This window comes from Scyliorhinus torazame, chromosome 4 (assembly GCF_047496885.1).
Source record: "Scyliorhinus torazame isolate Kashiwa2021f chromosome 4, sScyTor2.1, whole genome shotgun sequence".
In the NCBI taxonomy this organism is placed as follows: Eukaryota; Metazoa; Chordata; class Chondrichthyes; order Carcharhiniformes; family Scyliorhinidae; genus Scyliorhinus; species Scyliorhinus torazame.
The window spans coordinates 68,152,163-68,169,212 of record NC_092710.1 but is presented as its reverse complement, the minus strand read 5'-3'; the positions used below and the strand labels follow the sequence as shown (position 1 = coordinate 68,169,212).

Below are 17,050 nucleotides of genomic sequence, written 5' to 3'. Positions count from 1 at the left end.
TTTTCCATCCGTATCCAGGGGGGATTCCCTTCTGGTTTACCGCACAGTGTTTTTAGCCGTCAAAATTGCCGTTGGGGCTCCTATCAAGAGCCCAAAAGTCCGTTTCACAGGGAGCTGCCGAAACGTGCGACTCAGCTGGTCATCGCCGCACCCGGAAGTCCTAGAGATATTAGTTAATGTAATGTAGAGGTAGGCCAGTCTAATTCTGGTGAGTTCACAGACAAAGGATTTCAGACCGCATGGAAAAGCAGGAAGAGGTGTGTCCACCAAAGCAGGAGAAAAGGATGCTGGGTAATAGGGGCCAGAGGAAGGGATTGGAAGTGAGCCAATCAGAATAGATCAAACAGGTCAGGAGGGATATAGGATGACCTATGGGCGTCGAGTATGTGAAACTTGATGCCATTTGAATGTATCAGTACAGATTCTTTTGTTTCATATCCTCACTTGATTCCAGAAGTCTATGGAGCAGTATGTGCTTCATGCTCCTGAGGATTGAGGAACGCATGCAAGCTAAATAAAATAACTAATGCTGTACCTGCAAATCCATCTCGACTTTTATTGAGGCCAGACTGACGGGTAAAGAAACTTGGGATTCTACAGGGGGAGCAGCAAAGAATAGAAATACAGTCCCAAAGTAAGTTCCATAGTCCGGGGCCCAACAGACATTTCTGTGAGCCATGTGTTTGCTGCATGATGTGTTGCCTCCATGTGCCATGATTAGCATAGAGAGGGTGCAGAATATTCTGCAGGGGATGAGGGTGGGCCATAAGTTGTGACCATCTCATGTATGGAACGATCTGTCTGGACTGTACACAGAACAATACTTTTCACTGTACCTCAGCACATGTGACAATAAAGCAATTTGCTTTTCAAGCTCGAAAATCCTGAAGCCGAGACATTTGCTACATACCCGGTCCCCCATGTCATACAAGAATTTGCAGGTGGCAAGTCACAGTTGCTCTTTTATGATCTAAAAAAAATCAGTAGCAACGGCAAATACGGAGAAGGTATTGGAGTTCTCCAGTCAGACTTTCAGGAGTTAGGGAGAAATTGGAAAAAAGTAGAACCTGAGGTCATTACTGCCACAAAGGTTGAAACAGGAAGTTAAGGAGGATCGGTGCATGGCTTGAGGCATTGTGCTGGAGGGCATCAGACCCTTGGGGGCCACGCTTTATTTCATATGATTTTGCTGTTAATTGCGCTTGCGCTCAGTGAAGTATTGGGATGACAAAAGCCCTCCTATTCCCAGTTCAGACTCTGTCTCATCACCACTTCATTTCATGCTCCTCTTCGGCCACTGTCTGACATTGAATCAGACTATCCATCATCTCACAGTCAGAGCTGGAGCTGAGCTATTGGGGAGGGTTTAAACTAATGTGGCAAGGGGATGGGAACCGATGCAGGAAGTTGGAAGGTAGTAAAACAGGGACAGAAACAAAAGGCAGTAAGGGGGAAAGTTTAAGGCAGAGAAGCCATAGTCAAAAATCAAAAAGGGCGACAGTACAAGGTACAGTGACTGAGGGCAGCTCAGTGAATAGGACCAGTAATACTAAAAGGAACAAAACGGGAAGTAAAAACATTAATGGTAAGCGACGGGGCAGGTTGTTACATGAAGATATGGGTTCAACGACAAGGAAAATTAGGAGAAAAGTGAAGAGGAAATATAACTTAGGTGAGGTACTTGATCAAGGTGTTAAGATTCAAAACAGAGGTAAAAAAGCCAACTTAAGTGTACTTTACCTGAATGCTCGTAGTATTCGGAATAAGGTAAATGAGTTGATGGCGCAAATCATCGTGAATGACTACGATTTAGTGGCCATTACTGAAACATGGTTAAAGGATGGTCATGACTGGGAGTTAAATATCCAAGGGTATCAAACTATTCAGAAGGACAGAGTGGATGGTAACGGAGGTGGTGTAGCTCTTATTTAAGGATGACATCCGGGCAATAGTAAGGGATGACATCGGTGCTATGGAGGATAAGGTTGAATCCATTTGAATGGAAATCAAGAATAGTAAGGCGAAAAAGTAACTGATAGGAGTAGTCTCTAGGCCACCAAATAGTAACATTATGGTGGGGCAGGCAATAAACAAAGAAATAACGGATGCATGTAGAAATGGTACAGCAGTTATCATGGGTGATTTTAATCTACATGTCGATTGGTTTAACCAGGTCGGTCAAGGCAGCCTTGAGGAGGAGTTTATAGAATGTATCCGCGATAGTTTCCGAGAACAGTATGTAATGGAACCTACGAGGGAACAAGCGGTCCTAGATCTGGTCCTGTGTAATGAGGCAGGATTGATTCATGATCTCATAGTTAGGGATCCTCTCGGAAGGAGCGATCACAATATGGTGGAATTTAAAATACAGATGGAGGGTGAGAAGGTAAAATCAAACACTAGTGTTTTGTGTTTAAACAAAGGAGATTACAATGGGATGAGAGAAGGACTAGCTAAGGTAGACTGGGAGCAAAGACTTTATGGTGAAACAGTTGAGGAACAGTGGAGAACCTTCCAAGCGATTTTTCACGGTGCTCAGCAAAGATTGAGACCAACAAAAAGGAAGGACGGTAAAAAGAGGGAAAATCGACCGTGGATATCTAAGGAAATAAGGGAGAGTATCAAATTGAAGGAAAAAGCATACAAAGTGGCAAAGATTAGTGGGAGACTAGAGGACTGGGAAATCATTAGGGGGCAACAGAAAGCTACTAAAAAAGCTATAAAGAAGAATAAGATAGATTATGAGAGTAAACTTGCTCAGAATATAAAAACAGATAGTAAAAGTTTCTACAAGTATATAAAACAAAAAAGAGTGTCCAAGGTAAATATTGATCCGTTAGGGGATGAGAAGGGAGATTTAATAATGGGAGATGAGGAACTGAACAGGTTTTTTGGGTCGGTCTTCACAGTGGAAGACACAAATAACATGCCAATGACAATATTGATTTCTTTACCCATCAGTCTGGCCTCAATAAAACTCGAGATGGATTTGTAGGCATAGTATTATTTATTTTTAACCAACTTGCAAGTCTGACTCGCTTCACAGAGACCCAGAACACACAATCTGTCTCCTGGAGCTACGGAACCGAGTGCTATCGGAGACAAATGAATCTCTACAGATACATTCAAATGGCATCAAGTTTCACATACAAGATTCCTATAGGCCATCCTATACACCTCCTGACCTGGCCATATATCCTGATTGGCTCACTTCTCATTCCTTAACCCTGGGCCTCTTGTTACCCAGCATCCTTTTCCCCATCTTCCACCAGACACCCCTCCCCCCCTTCCTTGCCATGCTTTCTGAAATCCTTTGTCTGAGAACTTACTACTATTAGACTGATCACATCAACATTACTGTAACTAATATTTTAACTAACTATTTTATATCACATTTGTTTGTTCAATTCCTCACCAGTGACTGATAGAAATGAGGCTATGACAGATGAGGACCTTTGGAGGATTGTTATCACTAAGGAGGTAGTAATGGGCAAGCTAATGGGGCTAAAGGTAGACAAGTCTCCTGGCCCTGATGGAATGCATCCCAGAGTGCTGAAAGAAATGGCTAGGGAAATTGCAAATGGACTAGTGATAATTTACCAAAATTCACTGGACTCTGGGGTGGTCCCGGCGGATTGGAAATTAGCAAACGTGACACCACTGTTTAAAAAAGGAGGTAGGCAGAAAGCGGGTAATTATAGGCCAGTGAGCACAACTTCGGTAGTAGGGAAGATGCTGGAATCTATCATCAAGGAAGAAATAGCGAGGCATCTGGATGGAAATTGTCCCATTGGGCAGACGCAGCATGGGTTCATAAAGGGCAGGTCATGCCTAACTAATTGAGTGGAATTTTCTGAGGACATTAACAGTGCGGTAGATAACGGGGAGCCAATGGATGTGGATATATCTGGATTTCCAGAAAGCCTTTGACAAGGTGCCACACAAAAGGTTGCTGCATAAGATAAAGATGCATGGCATTAAGGGGAAAGTCATGGCATGGATAGAGGATTGGTTAATTAATAGAAAGCAAAGAGTGGGGATTAATGGGTGTTTCGCTGGTTGGAAATCAGTAGCTAGTGGTGTCCCTCAGGGATCAGTGTTGAGCCCACTATTGTTCACAATTTACAAAGATGATTTGGAGTTGGGGACCAAGGGCAATGTGTCCAAGTTTGCAGACGACACTAAGATGAGTGGTAAAGCAAAAAGTGCAGAGGCTACTGGAAGTCTGCGGAGGGATTTGGATAGGCTAAGTGAATGGGCTAGGGTCTGGCAGGTGGAATGCAATGTTGACAAATGTGAGGTTATCCATTTTGGTAGGAATAACAACAAAAGGGATTATTGTTTAAATGATAAAATATTAAAACATGCAGCTGTGCAGAGAGATCTGGGTGTGCTAGTGCATGAGTCGCAAAAAGTCGGTTTACAGGTGCAACAAGTGATTAAGAAGGCGAATGGAATTTTGTCTTTCATAGCTAGAGGGATGGAGTTTCAGACTAGGGAGGTTATGCTGCAATTGTATAAGGTGTTAGTGAGGCCACACCTGGAGTATTGTGTTCAGTTTTGGTCTCCTTACTTGAGAAAGGACGTATTGGCACTGGAGGGTGTGCAGATAAGATTCACTAGGTTAATCCCAGAGCTGAAGGGGTTGGATTCCGAGGAGAGGTTGAGTAGACTGGGACTGTACTCGTTGGAATTTAGAAGGATGAGGAGGGATCTTATAGAAACATATAAAATTATAAAGGAAATAGATAGGATAGATGCGGGCAGGTTGTTTCCACTGGCGGGTGAAAGCAGAACTAGGGGGCATAGCCTCAAAATAAGGGGAAGTAGATTTAGGACTGTGTTTAGGAGGAACTTCTTCACCCAAAGGGTTGTGAATCTATGGAATTCCTTGCCCAGTGAAGCAGTAGAGGCTCCTTCATTAAATGTTTTTGAGATAAAGATAGATAGTTTTTTGAAGAATAAAGGGATTAAGGGTTATGGTGTTCGGGCCGGAAAGTGGAGCTGAGTCCACAAACGATCAGCCATGATCTCATTGAATGGCGGAGCAGGTTCGAGGGGCCAGATGGCCTACTCCTGCTCCTAGTTCTTATTTTCTTAAACCTCGAGTTGAACTGCCAAGCCCATCAAAAAGATCGTCTGCCCCTATCCTTGTAACATTGCCTGTCGCAAGTCCTGCATCAGCTCATTTCCTGCTGAATCCTCATACATAACTTGGTTCGCTCCTGGCTGGCCCTCCATTGCCTCTAATTTTGAGGAACTCAAAAATTCAGCTGCTTGTCTCCTGACCTTCTTCGGGTCCAGTTCAAATGCTGTTCATCGCGAATGGCTTCTGGTCTTTGAAATGTGTTGTTTAAAATTTCCATCCTACTGTTTAAATATCCTCTATGGCCTTGATCCTCCCTATCACTGCAACCTCATCAAGCTCTAAAACTCTCCAGTGCCAGTGAAATTCTCTGTTGCTGTGATGCTGATCTCGTGTACGCTTCGCACCATCACTTGTGGCTAAGTTTCAGTTGTCTCCTTCCGCACTCTCTGAAATTCCATCAATCAATCTCCCTCTGCTGATTAACCATACAATTTCTGTTTTGGTCACTCACGCTAATATATCTTACTTTGTATTGGATTCATCAATTGGTTCCACCTCTGAAAAGCTGTGGCACATTTTTGTCTGTAGGAAATGCACCACATAATTCTAAGCTGGTGATGAACGCCCTGATTACACAGGATTCACTGAAAGACATGTGTTCCTGGTTACCGAGAATTTGCACAGAAAGCGGATGTCCAGGATAATGAATTAAGATGTTTTAGTTACTGAGGGAAGTGATCGACTTGGTTGGATTTCCATCCCTGGCAAATTCATCTGACCAATCAAAACTGTCATTTCTTTGAGATAATTTCCCAGTTTCCTGGCTGGTTTTCTCAATCCAGAATCACTGCTTCCCTGCCACTGAGTTCTGACTCACTACTATTTTATTTCTGAGTAAATCAAAGTGTGACAGCAGGGAATGAGTGAGAAACAAGTGGATCATATTGTAAATAACTAATCTGATATCATGTTGAACATGTCATGAGAGAGAAAACTAATTACATTAAAATTACTGAGGATTCTAATTCCTCACACCCCTCGAAATATGTTTCTGATTTCTGTTTTCATTTCATCAGGTTTATTTCCTGTTATTGACTGAATCACGATATTTGCATAATAGTCACCACGCTCACATGGATCAGGACCCAGCGCAGTGACTATTTTCTGTGCTCAAAACAACTAAAATCCCATTACTGAGCAGATTTTTCTTTCTCAGTCTCTGTTTATCTTTCACTCTGCTCATCATTATTAATCATTATTATCCCGGACCCTCAGGAGGCCATATTCGGGGTGTCGGACCAACCGGGGTTCGAAACGGGTGCGGAGGCAGATGATGTAGTCTTCGCCTCGTTGATCGCCCGAAGGCGGATCCTGTTAGGGTGGAGATCAACCTCTCCACCCTGTGCCCTGGCATGGTGGGGCGGGGGTACCTGCTGGAATTCTTGACGCTTGAAACGGTCAAATTTGAACTGAGGGTATTACCTTTTCTGTGGCTCTGTTGTAACTATGGCAATCAGTGAGGTTGCCCTCCTTTTGATACCTATATTCCAACGCTCAGAGTTGCCAGGTATCAAATTATACCACCACAAGGTTCAACCGGCTATCGATCAAAGAGCCAAACACCAGTTAGTTAGTTAATTACACACACAATTAGTCATGCAACATAAACACTACTAGTTAACTACACCTATCGACTAAGACAACCTGTACTTAACTTCAGGCACCCGGCTTAGGTCAGAGGAACAGTGGCCGCTGTTCGATTCTGGATCTATCGAGTCTGTAGAAGTCACTGCTGCTCAGCTAGGCTCATCCGAGCGTTGAACTTGGACTTGCTTCTGGTGGTGCTGCGATTGGAGATGTCATTGCTGGGGCGCCAGGTCCATAAGAGGATGAACACATGGTGGACTCTCTTCTTATGCTTGGGGTTTTTTGCGCTCTTTTGGGCGGTCCTTCAGTTTGAACCCCGCTAATTGGGTGATCCCTGATCACTATGCTCAATTTCAAACAAATAAATGGCCGGGTGCGTGGATGGCTGGGCGTGTCCCAAGCGGTCACTGACCCTGTTGTTTACGTTTCCCTAGTACAGGGAGTGGCGCTGAAATGTAAATGTTTGGCACTTTACCGGTCGCTCAAGTACCAGTCCTTTGTCTTGGTGGAGATCGGTCCATTAAATGCTAATTGGTCGGGGTTTCGATACCGTCTGGATTTCTTACTCCGCAAATATATATTTTCAGGCTCTGAGCCTGCCTGAACCTCGCATTGTCCATTTTACCCGCTATGCTTTGCTCTGTTCCTGGTTGTAAGTGGCCATCCCAGATGGCTACAAGGGGAAGGATGGAGGGGTTCTATAATTCATGTGTATTATTCATTGTGCACTTTTGAGACTTGGATTACATGGAACATTGGGGTGGGGGGGTTGTTGGGGGGGGTGAGGAACTGTATGTATTAATGGTGACAATGGGTAATTCCTTTTTGTCATTTGTTTATGCTGACATGCGGGCTAATGTTTGGGGGTTTGGTGGGAGGATGGGATCATTGTTATTGATATGGGGATTGACATGGCATTTGTTACTGATTATTGTTTATTGTTGGGTGTAAATTTGGGAGAAAATGTGAAAAAGGAGAATAAAAATATTTTTCAAAAAATTAATCATCATATTTTACAGGAAATTACTAAGCTCACAGAGAAGGGAAACCGGAGGGACAGTTCCAAATTGCTCCTAAATCTGGTGATGGAGAAAGGCTCTTTGGCTCTAAGGGCGATGTGGAAACACTTTGTGACAATGTACCGTTCTGTACCAAAGTTGGACAAAATACTGAAAGAAATGCAGGAACTTGGTATGGTAAAATCACACTGAACTCAATTTCATATTGAAACACTGAAGATATTACAATAATGTTACGCAGATCTGATTTCATGAAATATGAATTAATTTAAACAGGTTCTGATTCGTATATGAGCACTGAGCAAGATCTTTCCAAAATATCCAATCACCTGAAAGGTAAATGATGAAATGGAGATTGTAAGAATCACTTGTTAATTGTCAGAAGTTGGACAACAGGATTGAATGTACTTTGGCTTTGTCATAGATTCTCTCCGTCTGCATAAAGTTACAATTCGCATCATCTCTGATGTTTCCTACAATAGAAAGATTGCTATAACTTGTGAAGTGTCGTACACACCTGGCATGATCCTGATACACTGAAACCCCCTCCACACCTGGCAGGATCCAGATACACTATTAAACTCCGTACACATCTGACAGGATCCAGATACACTGTGAAACCCTGTACACGCCTGGCAGGATCCTGATGCACTGTGAAACCCTGTACACGCCTGGCAGGATCGTGATGCACTGTGAAACCCTGTACACGCCTGACAGGATCCTGATGCACTGTGAAACCCTGTACACGCCTGGCAGGATCCTGATGCACTGTGAAACCCTGTACACATCTGGCAGGATCCTGATACACTGTGAAACCCTGTACACACCTGGCAGTTTCTCTAAACACTGTGAAATCCTGTGCACACCTGGCAGGATCCTGATACACTGTGAAACCCCATACACACCTGGCAGGATCTTGATCCACTGTGAAACCCTGTTCACACCTGGCAGGATATTGATACATTGTGAAATTCCGTACACACCTTGCAGATCCTGTTGCACTGAAACCTACATACCCCCAGCGGGGTCCTTCTTGAAAGCGTCCTCTGTAGAGCACATTCATGGTGTGGTCATAGCAAAGAGCAGTGTCTTGAGTGAGATGTGACGGGTTAATCGTCCCTCGGAAGCTGTCTCAGCGTGAGCTGTCAGGGAAGAGTTGGAGAAGTTTTACCGTTCAGCACCAAATGAGTAGTCAAAAAATGTCCCATCCAATCTTAGAATGTGTACAGGTGTTCAATAATAGAACATTAATCATTGGAGAAATGTAAAAGACCAATGTTCACAGTGACTTAAAATTTAATGAGTAGCTTTCCGATGGATGTTGGTGAGAGAGTCTTATTCTTACTCATTTGACTCTGAGAATGACCCTTAATACATTATTTTTGTGAGATCAAAGGTAATGACAGATATATTTGTACTTTTCCAAAGCTGCAATATTGGAACCTCAGACCAAAATGAAACCAGGAACCATATTCATCCATATGTCAGTTGAAATGCGTTGTAAATGTTTTAGTCGAACAGGATGTGATGAGTTGGACTGGCATTCTTAACTAGTGCTTATCGCTGATGTGACGGGGCTGTTATAAGATGGGTCAAGCATGATACTTTTTAAATGGTGAATAGCAACAAAGAGTGGAGCATCAAAGACATTTGGGAGCTTGGTTACATAAATCATTGAAATTTCATGAACAGAAAATAATGAGAAGATCTAATGGAATCCTGACCTTTGTATCTAGAGGATCAGATAATGAGGGGTAGAGGTCATGCTTCAGCTGTTTAAAACCCTGGTTCAATGACACCTGCAGAATGATCAGCAGCCCATTGCACACACAGAACAGCTTAGGAAAGATCTATTAGACTTCAAGTGAGTACAGTGTATGTTTGATACCCAGAATGATACCTGAATTCCAAGAGTTTAATTACGAGGAGAGGTTTCTCAGACCAGGTTATCATTCCATGGAATTTAGAAGATGAAGAGACGAATTGAATCATAGAACTTACAGTACAGAAGGAGGCCATTTGGCCCATCGAGTCTGCACCGGCCCTTAGAAAGGACACCTACCTTAGAAAGGGCACCCTACCTAAGCCCACACCCTATCCCAGTAACCCATCTAACCTTTTTTTTGGACATGAAGGGCAATTTAGCATGGTGAGTCCACCTAATCTGCACATCTTTGGACATCTTGATCAAAGTTTTCAAGATTTTACGGAGGACTAATAGGGTAGATTGAGAGAAACTATTTCCTCTGGTTGTAGGGTCTCAGACTTGGGTGTATAGTCTAAAGATTAGAGCCAGACCTTTCAGGAGTGAATTTAGGGAACACATCTAATGTTGTGAATTCTAATAAAACATTTGAAAAGCGAGGTCTGTTGAGCAAGCAAAATCCATCAAAACTCTTAACCTTCCCACAATTCCGACTTCTATTACCTTGATTCATTGACTAAAACAAGAGTAAAATACTCTGGATGCTGAAAATCTGAAACTGAAACTAGTTTCTGGAAACAGTTAACAAATATCTATGGAGAGAGAAACTGAGTTAACATTTCCAATTGTTGATCATATAGTTCTAAATCAGAATTACCAACGTGAAATATAAACTTTGTTCCTCTCTCCATGGATGCTGCCTGATCTTCTTTGTGTTTCCCGAATTTTCTGCTCTTACTACACTAAATAAATAAATAAATAACCTTCATTGTCACAAGTAGGCTTACAGTAACACCGCAATGAAGTTACTGTGAAAAGCCCCTAGTCGCCACATTCCGGCGACTGTTCGCGTACACAGAGGGAGAATTCAGAATTCTCAGTTGGTACAGGAATTGAACCCGCGCTGCTTGCTTTGTTCTGCATCACAAACCAGCTGTCTAGCCCACTGAGCTAAATCAGCCCAGATGCAATTTTTCCACAGAGTGCTGGCTGAGGCGAGAAAACTGACATGGAGTTAATTGGCGGCACAGTGTCCTTTCTCCCCAGAAAATGCAGTATTCTGTGCAAAAAAAAAAAATTTAATTCGCAGGCATGGCTCATGCTGTCTCACTGGTCGGGTGCGGTCAGAAAAAGCCAGTAACACTGGGAATCCCGTGATAGGATACCGATTATTAAAAAAAAAGCAAAGAACTACTCCCACCCCTCAAGAATAAGGGAACACTCCCCACACAGATGAGAGAAACCCCTGTCCTGCCCTGCATGGATAAAAGGGGACGCCACCCCCCTTCCCCACCGCAATGGAGCCCACCCAAGACAGAGCACCTCGGCACTGACCCATGCACTACCCCGGAACACTTGCATTGCACGCTGGCAGTGCTGGCAGTACATCGAGGGTGCCAATAGGCAGGGCCAGGGCACTGCTTGGACTTCTCCCCTCTCTCTCCAGGGGCTATACTTACCCGTGTGCCCACGGCCAGTTCCCTTCACCTGGTTCCCATTTTTAAAACACAGTTGTACACCTCGCTGACGTGATGTCACATGTGCAAGTGGTGATTTTCCTTATGTGGAGGGTCGATTCAGTGGGGAAGCCATTTAATTAGATGGTAATTTATTGAAAGGACAGGAACCTCATTACCTCACCAGCGAGGGGCGGAGAAAATCAGAAAAGGTGATCCTGCCGGTGAGATTCTCTTTTCTGACTCAGGATATATTTTGCATCCACGTCACCATTTGCCACAAGTGCATAATCACAGCCTATATCTTCAGAATGACAGTAACCTTTACTGGTGATTTGGTAACTATAAAATTGCAGGTAATCCCCCAGATAACCTTCCTGTGTCCTGGAACAACAATGTATTCCTCTCTATTCTCCATTTTTTTTGTTGCGGAGGTACCTCCTTGCTCTCTGCCTGCCATTGTGCCTCCTTGCTCTTCTCACCATCCCCATGCACAACACTCCTTTCACGTTGCTTGCCTTTGTCAGCCACACTCACCTCGCAACAGCACTCCATCACCACCACCCTCCCTCTCAGCCAGTGAAGGAGGAGGCTGCATGAGTCCCACAGCACAGTGTTATCCAGAGAGACAACAGTATCAGGCCTCTTCTGGTGATATCCTATGTCCTATTTTTCAATTGTGCAGAAGTTTAGTATCAATGGCTGTTTCTAAGCTTGACCCATGAGGACAGTACTTCACAGAGTATACTCCCTGTGACTCCCTGTAACAGTTGAAATTAACGTGACATGAGCAAAAGTAAAATCAGCAATCCTCAGCACCTCTCCCCCACTCCCTACAGCAACACACAGCCCCTTCTTCCCTTCCATCCAATTCACACTGGAATCAACCCCTCTCTCCTTCCCCCAAAATATTCTTTTTAAAATTGATTTACAGGATGTGGGCGTCGCTGGCTAGGCCAGCATTTATTGCCCAGCTCTAGTTGTCCTTCAGAAGTTGATGCTGAGCTGGCTTCTTCAATCGCTGCAGTCCCGAGGTGTAAGGTGCACCCACAGTGCTGTTGGGGAGTGATGTCCAGGATTTACCCAGCGACAGTGAAGGAACAGCGCTACATTTCCAAGTCAGGATGGTGAATGACTTGGAAGGGAACCTCCAGGTGGGGTGTTCCTGGGTATTATGGGAGGTGCTGGCGTAGTGGTATTGTCATTGGACTAGTAATCCAGAGACTGGGGGCCCAGGTTCAATCCCCACCACTGCAGATGGTGAAATTTGAATTTAATAAAAATCTAGAATTATCTAGTGATAACCATGAAACCATTATCGATTGTCGTAAAAAACCATCTGGTTCACTGATGTCCTTTAGGGAAGGAAATCTGCCATCCTTACCTGGTCTGACCTATGTGACTACGGACCCACAGCAACGTGGCTGACTCTTAACTGCCCCTCAAGGGCAATTGGGTATGGGCAATAAATGCTGGCGCAGTCTGCGACTTCCACGTCCCATGAACGAATAAAAAACAAAATCTGACTGGGTTCCCCACCAACCCAGGGCACACTGTAATAAGCCTCTCTTACCCCCCAATCACACTACTCAGACTCTTTCTTACCACACCATACCCCACCTCCCTGCCCACAGCCTCTCTTTCCCCCCACCACAACCACATACACTCTCTCCAGCTTTTGGTCCAGCAGAGTTGCCATCCTGGGGTAAAGGAGCCTGAGACAACAGCTCGGTTGCAGCAGGAATGTAGCAAAGTGTGAATTTGCGACAAACCTTTCTAACTCGGCTTCATGATGTCCCGTACTTCCTGCAACTGCAGATACGTCAGTTAGTCTGATTTGCCTATTCAGCCCTCCCGCTAAGTCAGTGTCAAAAAACATTCTTGGCCAGCTCGCCATTCAAAGTGTTCCCGGTGATTCAAGAGCATTTTGGGCTGTGTGGTAGCATTGAGTGAATCCATGACTGGGGAGTCAGTCCCCCCTTCACTGTCAGAAAAGCTGCCTTGGAAGAGAGGGAACTCATGATTCCCAACATAATGTCTGTGAACCCATTGGGGTCACAACTCACAGCTTAGGACCATCTTCACTAGAACTCCTCCGCATGGCTTCTAACGAGGATCGTGTGCGGATTTGTAATGCATTGTTTGTCGAACAGGACAGGTCACGTAGTATTAACCATTAGAGAGAAAATATCACCCACATAGAAATGTCCATGTTCCGCCATATGGTATTAACCATTGGAGAGAAAATATCACCTTAATAGAAATCTCCTTGTTCAGTAAAAATTGGAAGAAAGTGAGGATTTAAACATTTCCTCGGCCACCGGTATCTCTCAGGCAATGATTCCAGTAATTGAGTTTTAATTTGTACATGTACCTCTATTGAAACTGTGAATTAAAACTTGTCCCATTTTACTGAATGCTGAAACAGACTTGGAAAGTTTTTATATCAAAATAACAAATATTGAAACCCACTTTTTGTCTGCTGTTCTAATTGAAGATGTTCAACAGAAACACAAGGAGACACTCCGGGTACAAACTGAAACACTGAGAGTGAACACTATCTTAATAAAGGAGAAGGTTAAGATTTTCCAGCTGGTTGATCGATACGCTGAGCTAACGATCATTTCTACTATTCGAGATTGGAAACTTGTAGAACATGAACTGCTGGCAAGAGGCCGAGACCATGAAGAGTGGAGAAAGAAACATCTCCGGGGAGAACTGGAAAAAATCAGAACTGATCAATTGTTCCAGAGCAGCTTTTCCTCGAAAAAATCCAATCCCGGGAGTTCAGCAGCAGTGAGTGGAGTCCCGGGAATTGGAAAAACAACAATGGTACAAAAGATTGTTTATGACTGGGCCATTGGGAAAATATACCCACACTTTCAATTTGTTTTCAGCTTTAAATTCCGGGATTTGAACACTGTTCACTGTAGAATAAACCTGAGGAATTTGATACTGTTTTTCTATCCTTACTTTGGGAATATTCTGGGAGAGCTCTGGAACAATCCAGAGGGATTGCTGTTTATATTCGATGGTTTAGATGAATTCAAGGACAGTACTAATTTTGCTGACAATCATAAAAATCCAGAACATCAGTCTATGTGCACAGATCCTGAAAGCTGGTGTGAAGTGTCTGACATTGTGTACAGTTTAATACAGCACAAGCTGCTCCCAGGATGTTCAGTGCTAGTGACCAGCCGACCTACTACATTCCATTTATTGGAAAAGGCTAAGATCAATGTCTGGGCTGAAATCCTGGGATTTGTTGGTGATGAACGGAAGGAATATTTCAACATGTTTTTTAAAGATCAGCGGCGAGTGGCAGAAGCTGTTTTCAAACACGTGGCGGAGAACGAAATCCTGTACACCATGTGCTACAACCCTTCCTACTGCTGGATCCTCGGTCTGTCACTGGGTCCCTTCTTTACACAAAGAGACAGGAAACAGCAGCAAGTTCCCAAGACCGTCACCCAACTATATTCCTACTATATTTACAACATTCTGGAAAACCATAGCCGAGAGATTGAAAACCCCCGTGATGTGTTACTGAAGCTTGGTGAGATGGCCTTCACAGGAGTCTCCGAGAAGAAGATTTTGTTTAGAAATGGAGATTTGATCAAGTACAATCTGCATCCTTCCCAGTTCCTGTCTGGGTTCCTGATGGAACTTTTGGAGAGAGATAATTCTCCCCAGAGTGTGGTTTACACATTCCCACACCTCACTATCCAAGAGTTTATAGCTGCACTCGCCCAATTCCTGACTCTAAATCCCAGGGACATCCGGAAACTCCTCAGGGAAACTCATCGCAAGGAAGATGGGCGATTTGAGATATTTCTCCGTTTTGTCGTTGGACTCTCCTCCCCACAGGCAGCTCGGCCCCTGGAGAAGTTTCTGAATCCATTTCTTTATCAAACAACCCGTCAAGTGATTGACTGGGTGAAGGAGAAGGTTGAAGGACAGATTGGAAACACAGCAGGTGAAACTGGTAAAAGGAACCTCCTGAACACATTCCACTACCTGTTTGAGTCTCAGAATAAAACACTGGCTGAGTCTACAGTGGGTTCCAAGGAAACACTTTCATTTTATGAATTGCGACTGACCCCAATTGACTGTGCGGTCCTATCTCAGACCATTGGACTCTGTGATACAATAAAATATCTCTGTCTACAGAAGTGCTACATTCAATTTGAAGGACTCCAGCAGCTGGAACCCATTCTACACAAATGCGAAGGACTGAGGTAACTGTTTGCTTGGTCTATCACAGGTATTTTCATTGTTGCAAAAGAGGCCAACTCAGAAAAGCTTCACAAAATAAGAGTGTAAAATTCTAAGGTGTAAAATAAGAATTATGCCTTTGCTAACAAGTTGTTTGTTTACGAAGTGGTGACTGAAGTGTATGGAATTAAGATGAAAAGGAACAGTGATATCTATTTACAAGAACATAATATAAATATTCTTTTTTAAAAATATATATTTGTTCAAGTTTTTCAACAAATTTTCAACAACCACCCCCCCAAACAAAAAGAAAGCAACAAGAACACAAGTAGAAATTATACATTGGATTTCCCCATGTACAGTAACCCCCCTTATAACAGTAAACAGCACAGATAGGGAAATAAAACCCACCTTGACCCAAACACCTGCCAAACCCCCCACTCCCTCCCCACTCTGCCCCGCCCTCAGCCCCTGGGCTGCTGCTGCTGCTGACCTCCTCCTAAAACTCCGCGAGATAGTCTAGGAACGGTTGCCGCCCCCTGGGGAACCCCTGCACAGACCCACGCAAGGCAAACTTTATCCTCTCGAGCTTGATGAACCCTGCCATGTCATTGATCAAAGCTTCCACACTAGGGGGCTTTGTATCCTTCCATAGTAGCAAAATCCTCCGCCGGGCTACCAGGGACGCAAAGGCCAGAATACCGGCCTCTTTCGCCTCCTGCACTCCCGGCTCCTCCGATACCCCAAATAATGCTAATCCCCAGCTCGGCTTGACCTGGGCATTCACCGCCTTGGACATCGTCCTCGCAAAACCCCTCCAAAACCCATCCAGTGCCGGGCACGACCAGAACATGTGGACGTGATTTGCCGGGCTCCCCGAGCACCTCCCAAATCTGTCCTCCACTCCAAAGAACCTACTCAACCTCTCCCCTGTCATATGCGCTCTGTGAGTAACCTTGAACGGTCTTAGGCTGAGCCTGGCGCAAGAGGAGGAAGAATTAACCCTACTCAGGGCATCAGCCCACAGACCCTCATCTACCTCCTCCCCAAGCTCCTCCTCCCACTTGCCCTTTCACTCCTCCACCGAGGCCTCCTCCTCTTCCTGCAGCCTCCTGATAAATCGCCAAAACCTTGCCTTCTCCAACCCATTCACCCGAAATCACCCTGTCCTGAATCCCACGTGCCGGAAGCAGCGGGAATTCCCTCATCTGCCGCCTCACAAACGCCCTCACTTGCATGTACCTGAAAGCGTTTCCCGGGGGTAGTCCAAACTTCTCCTCCAACACCCCCAGGCTTGCAAACGTCCCATCGATGAACAGGTTCCCCCATTCTTCTAATCCCCGCCAGATGCCAGCTCCGAAACCCCTCATCCATTCTTCCCGGGACGACCCGATGGTTCTCCCGAATCGGGGACCAGACCGAGGCCCCCACCTCCCCCTGTGTCGCCTCCACTGCCCCCAGAACTTCAGCGTCGCCGCCACCACCGGACTCGTGGTGTACCTTGTCGGCGAGAGCGGCAGCGGTGCCATCACCAGCGCCCTCAGGCTCATGCCCACACAGGACGCCATCTCTAACCTCTTCCACGCCGCCCCCTCTCCCTCCATTACCCACTTACGGATCATCGCCACATTGGCTGCCCAATAATAGCCACACTGATCGGCAGCGCCAGCCCCCCCTGTCCCTGCTACGCTCCAGAATC

The 17,050-nt window shown here is 44.8% G+C and overlaps 1 protein-coding gene across 8 annotated transcripts in view; it reads left to right on the top strand.

Annotated features, from left to right (window-relative positions):
* Positions 1 to 17,050, top strand: part of LOC140410282 (NACHT, LRR and PYD domains-containing protein 3-like) — a 193,457-nt gene that overhangs the window by 84,220 nt on the left and 92,187 nt on the right. For all 8 annotated transcript variants that reach the window (XM_072498254.1, XM_072498253.1, XM_072498250.1 and 5 more), the window contains 3 exons: positions 7,756 to 7,927; positions 8,032 to 8,091; positions 13,634 to 15,374. In XM_072498254.1, the coding sequence (XP_072354355.1) occupies positions 7,756 to 7,927; positions 8,032 to 8,091; positions 13,634 to 15,374 (1,973 nt within the window). The remainder of the gene's footprint in view (positions 1 to 7,755; positions 7,928 to 8,031; positions 8,092 to 13,633; positions 15,375 to 17,050) is intronic.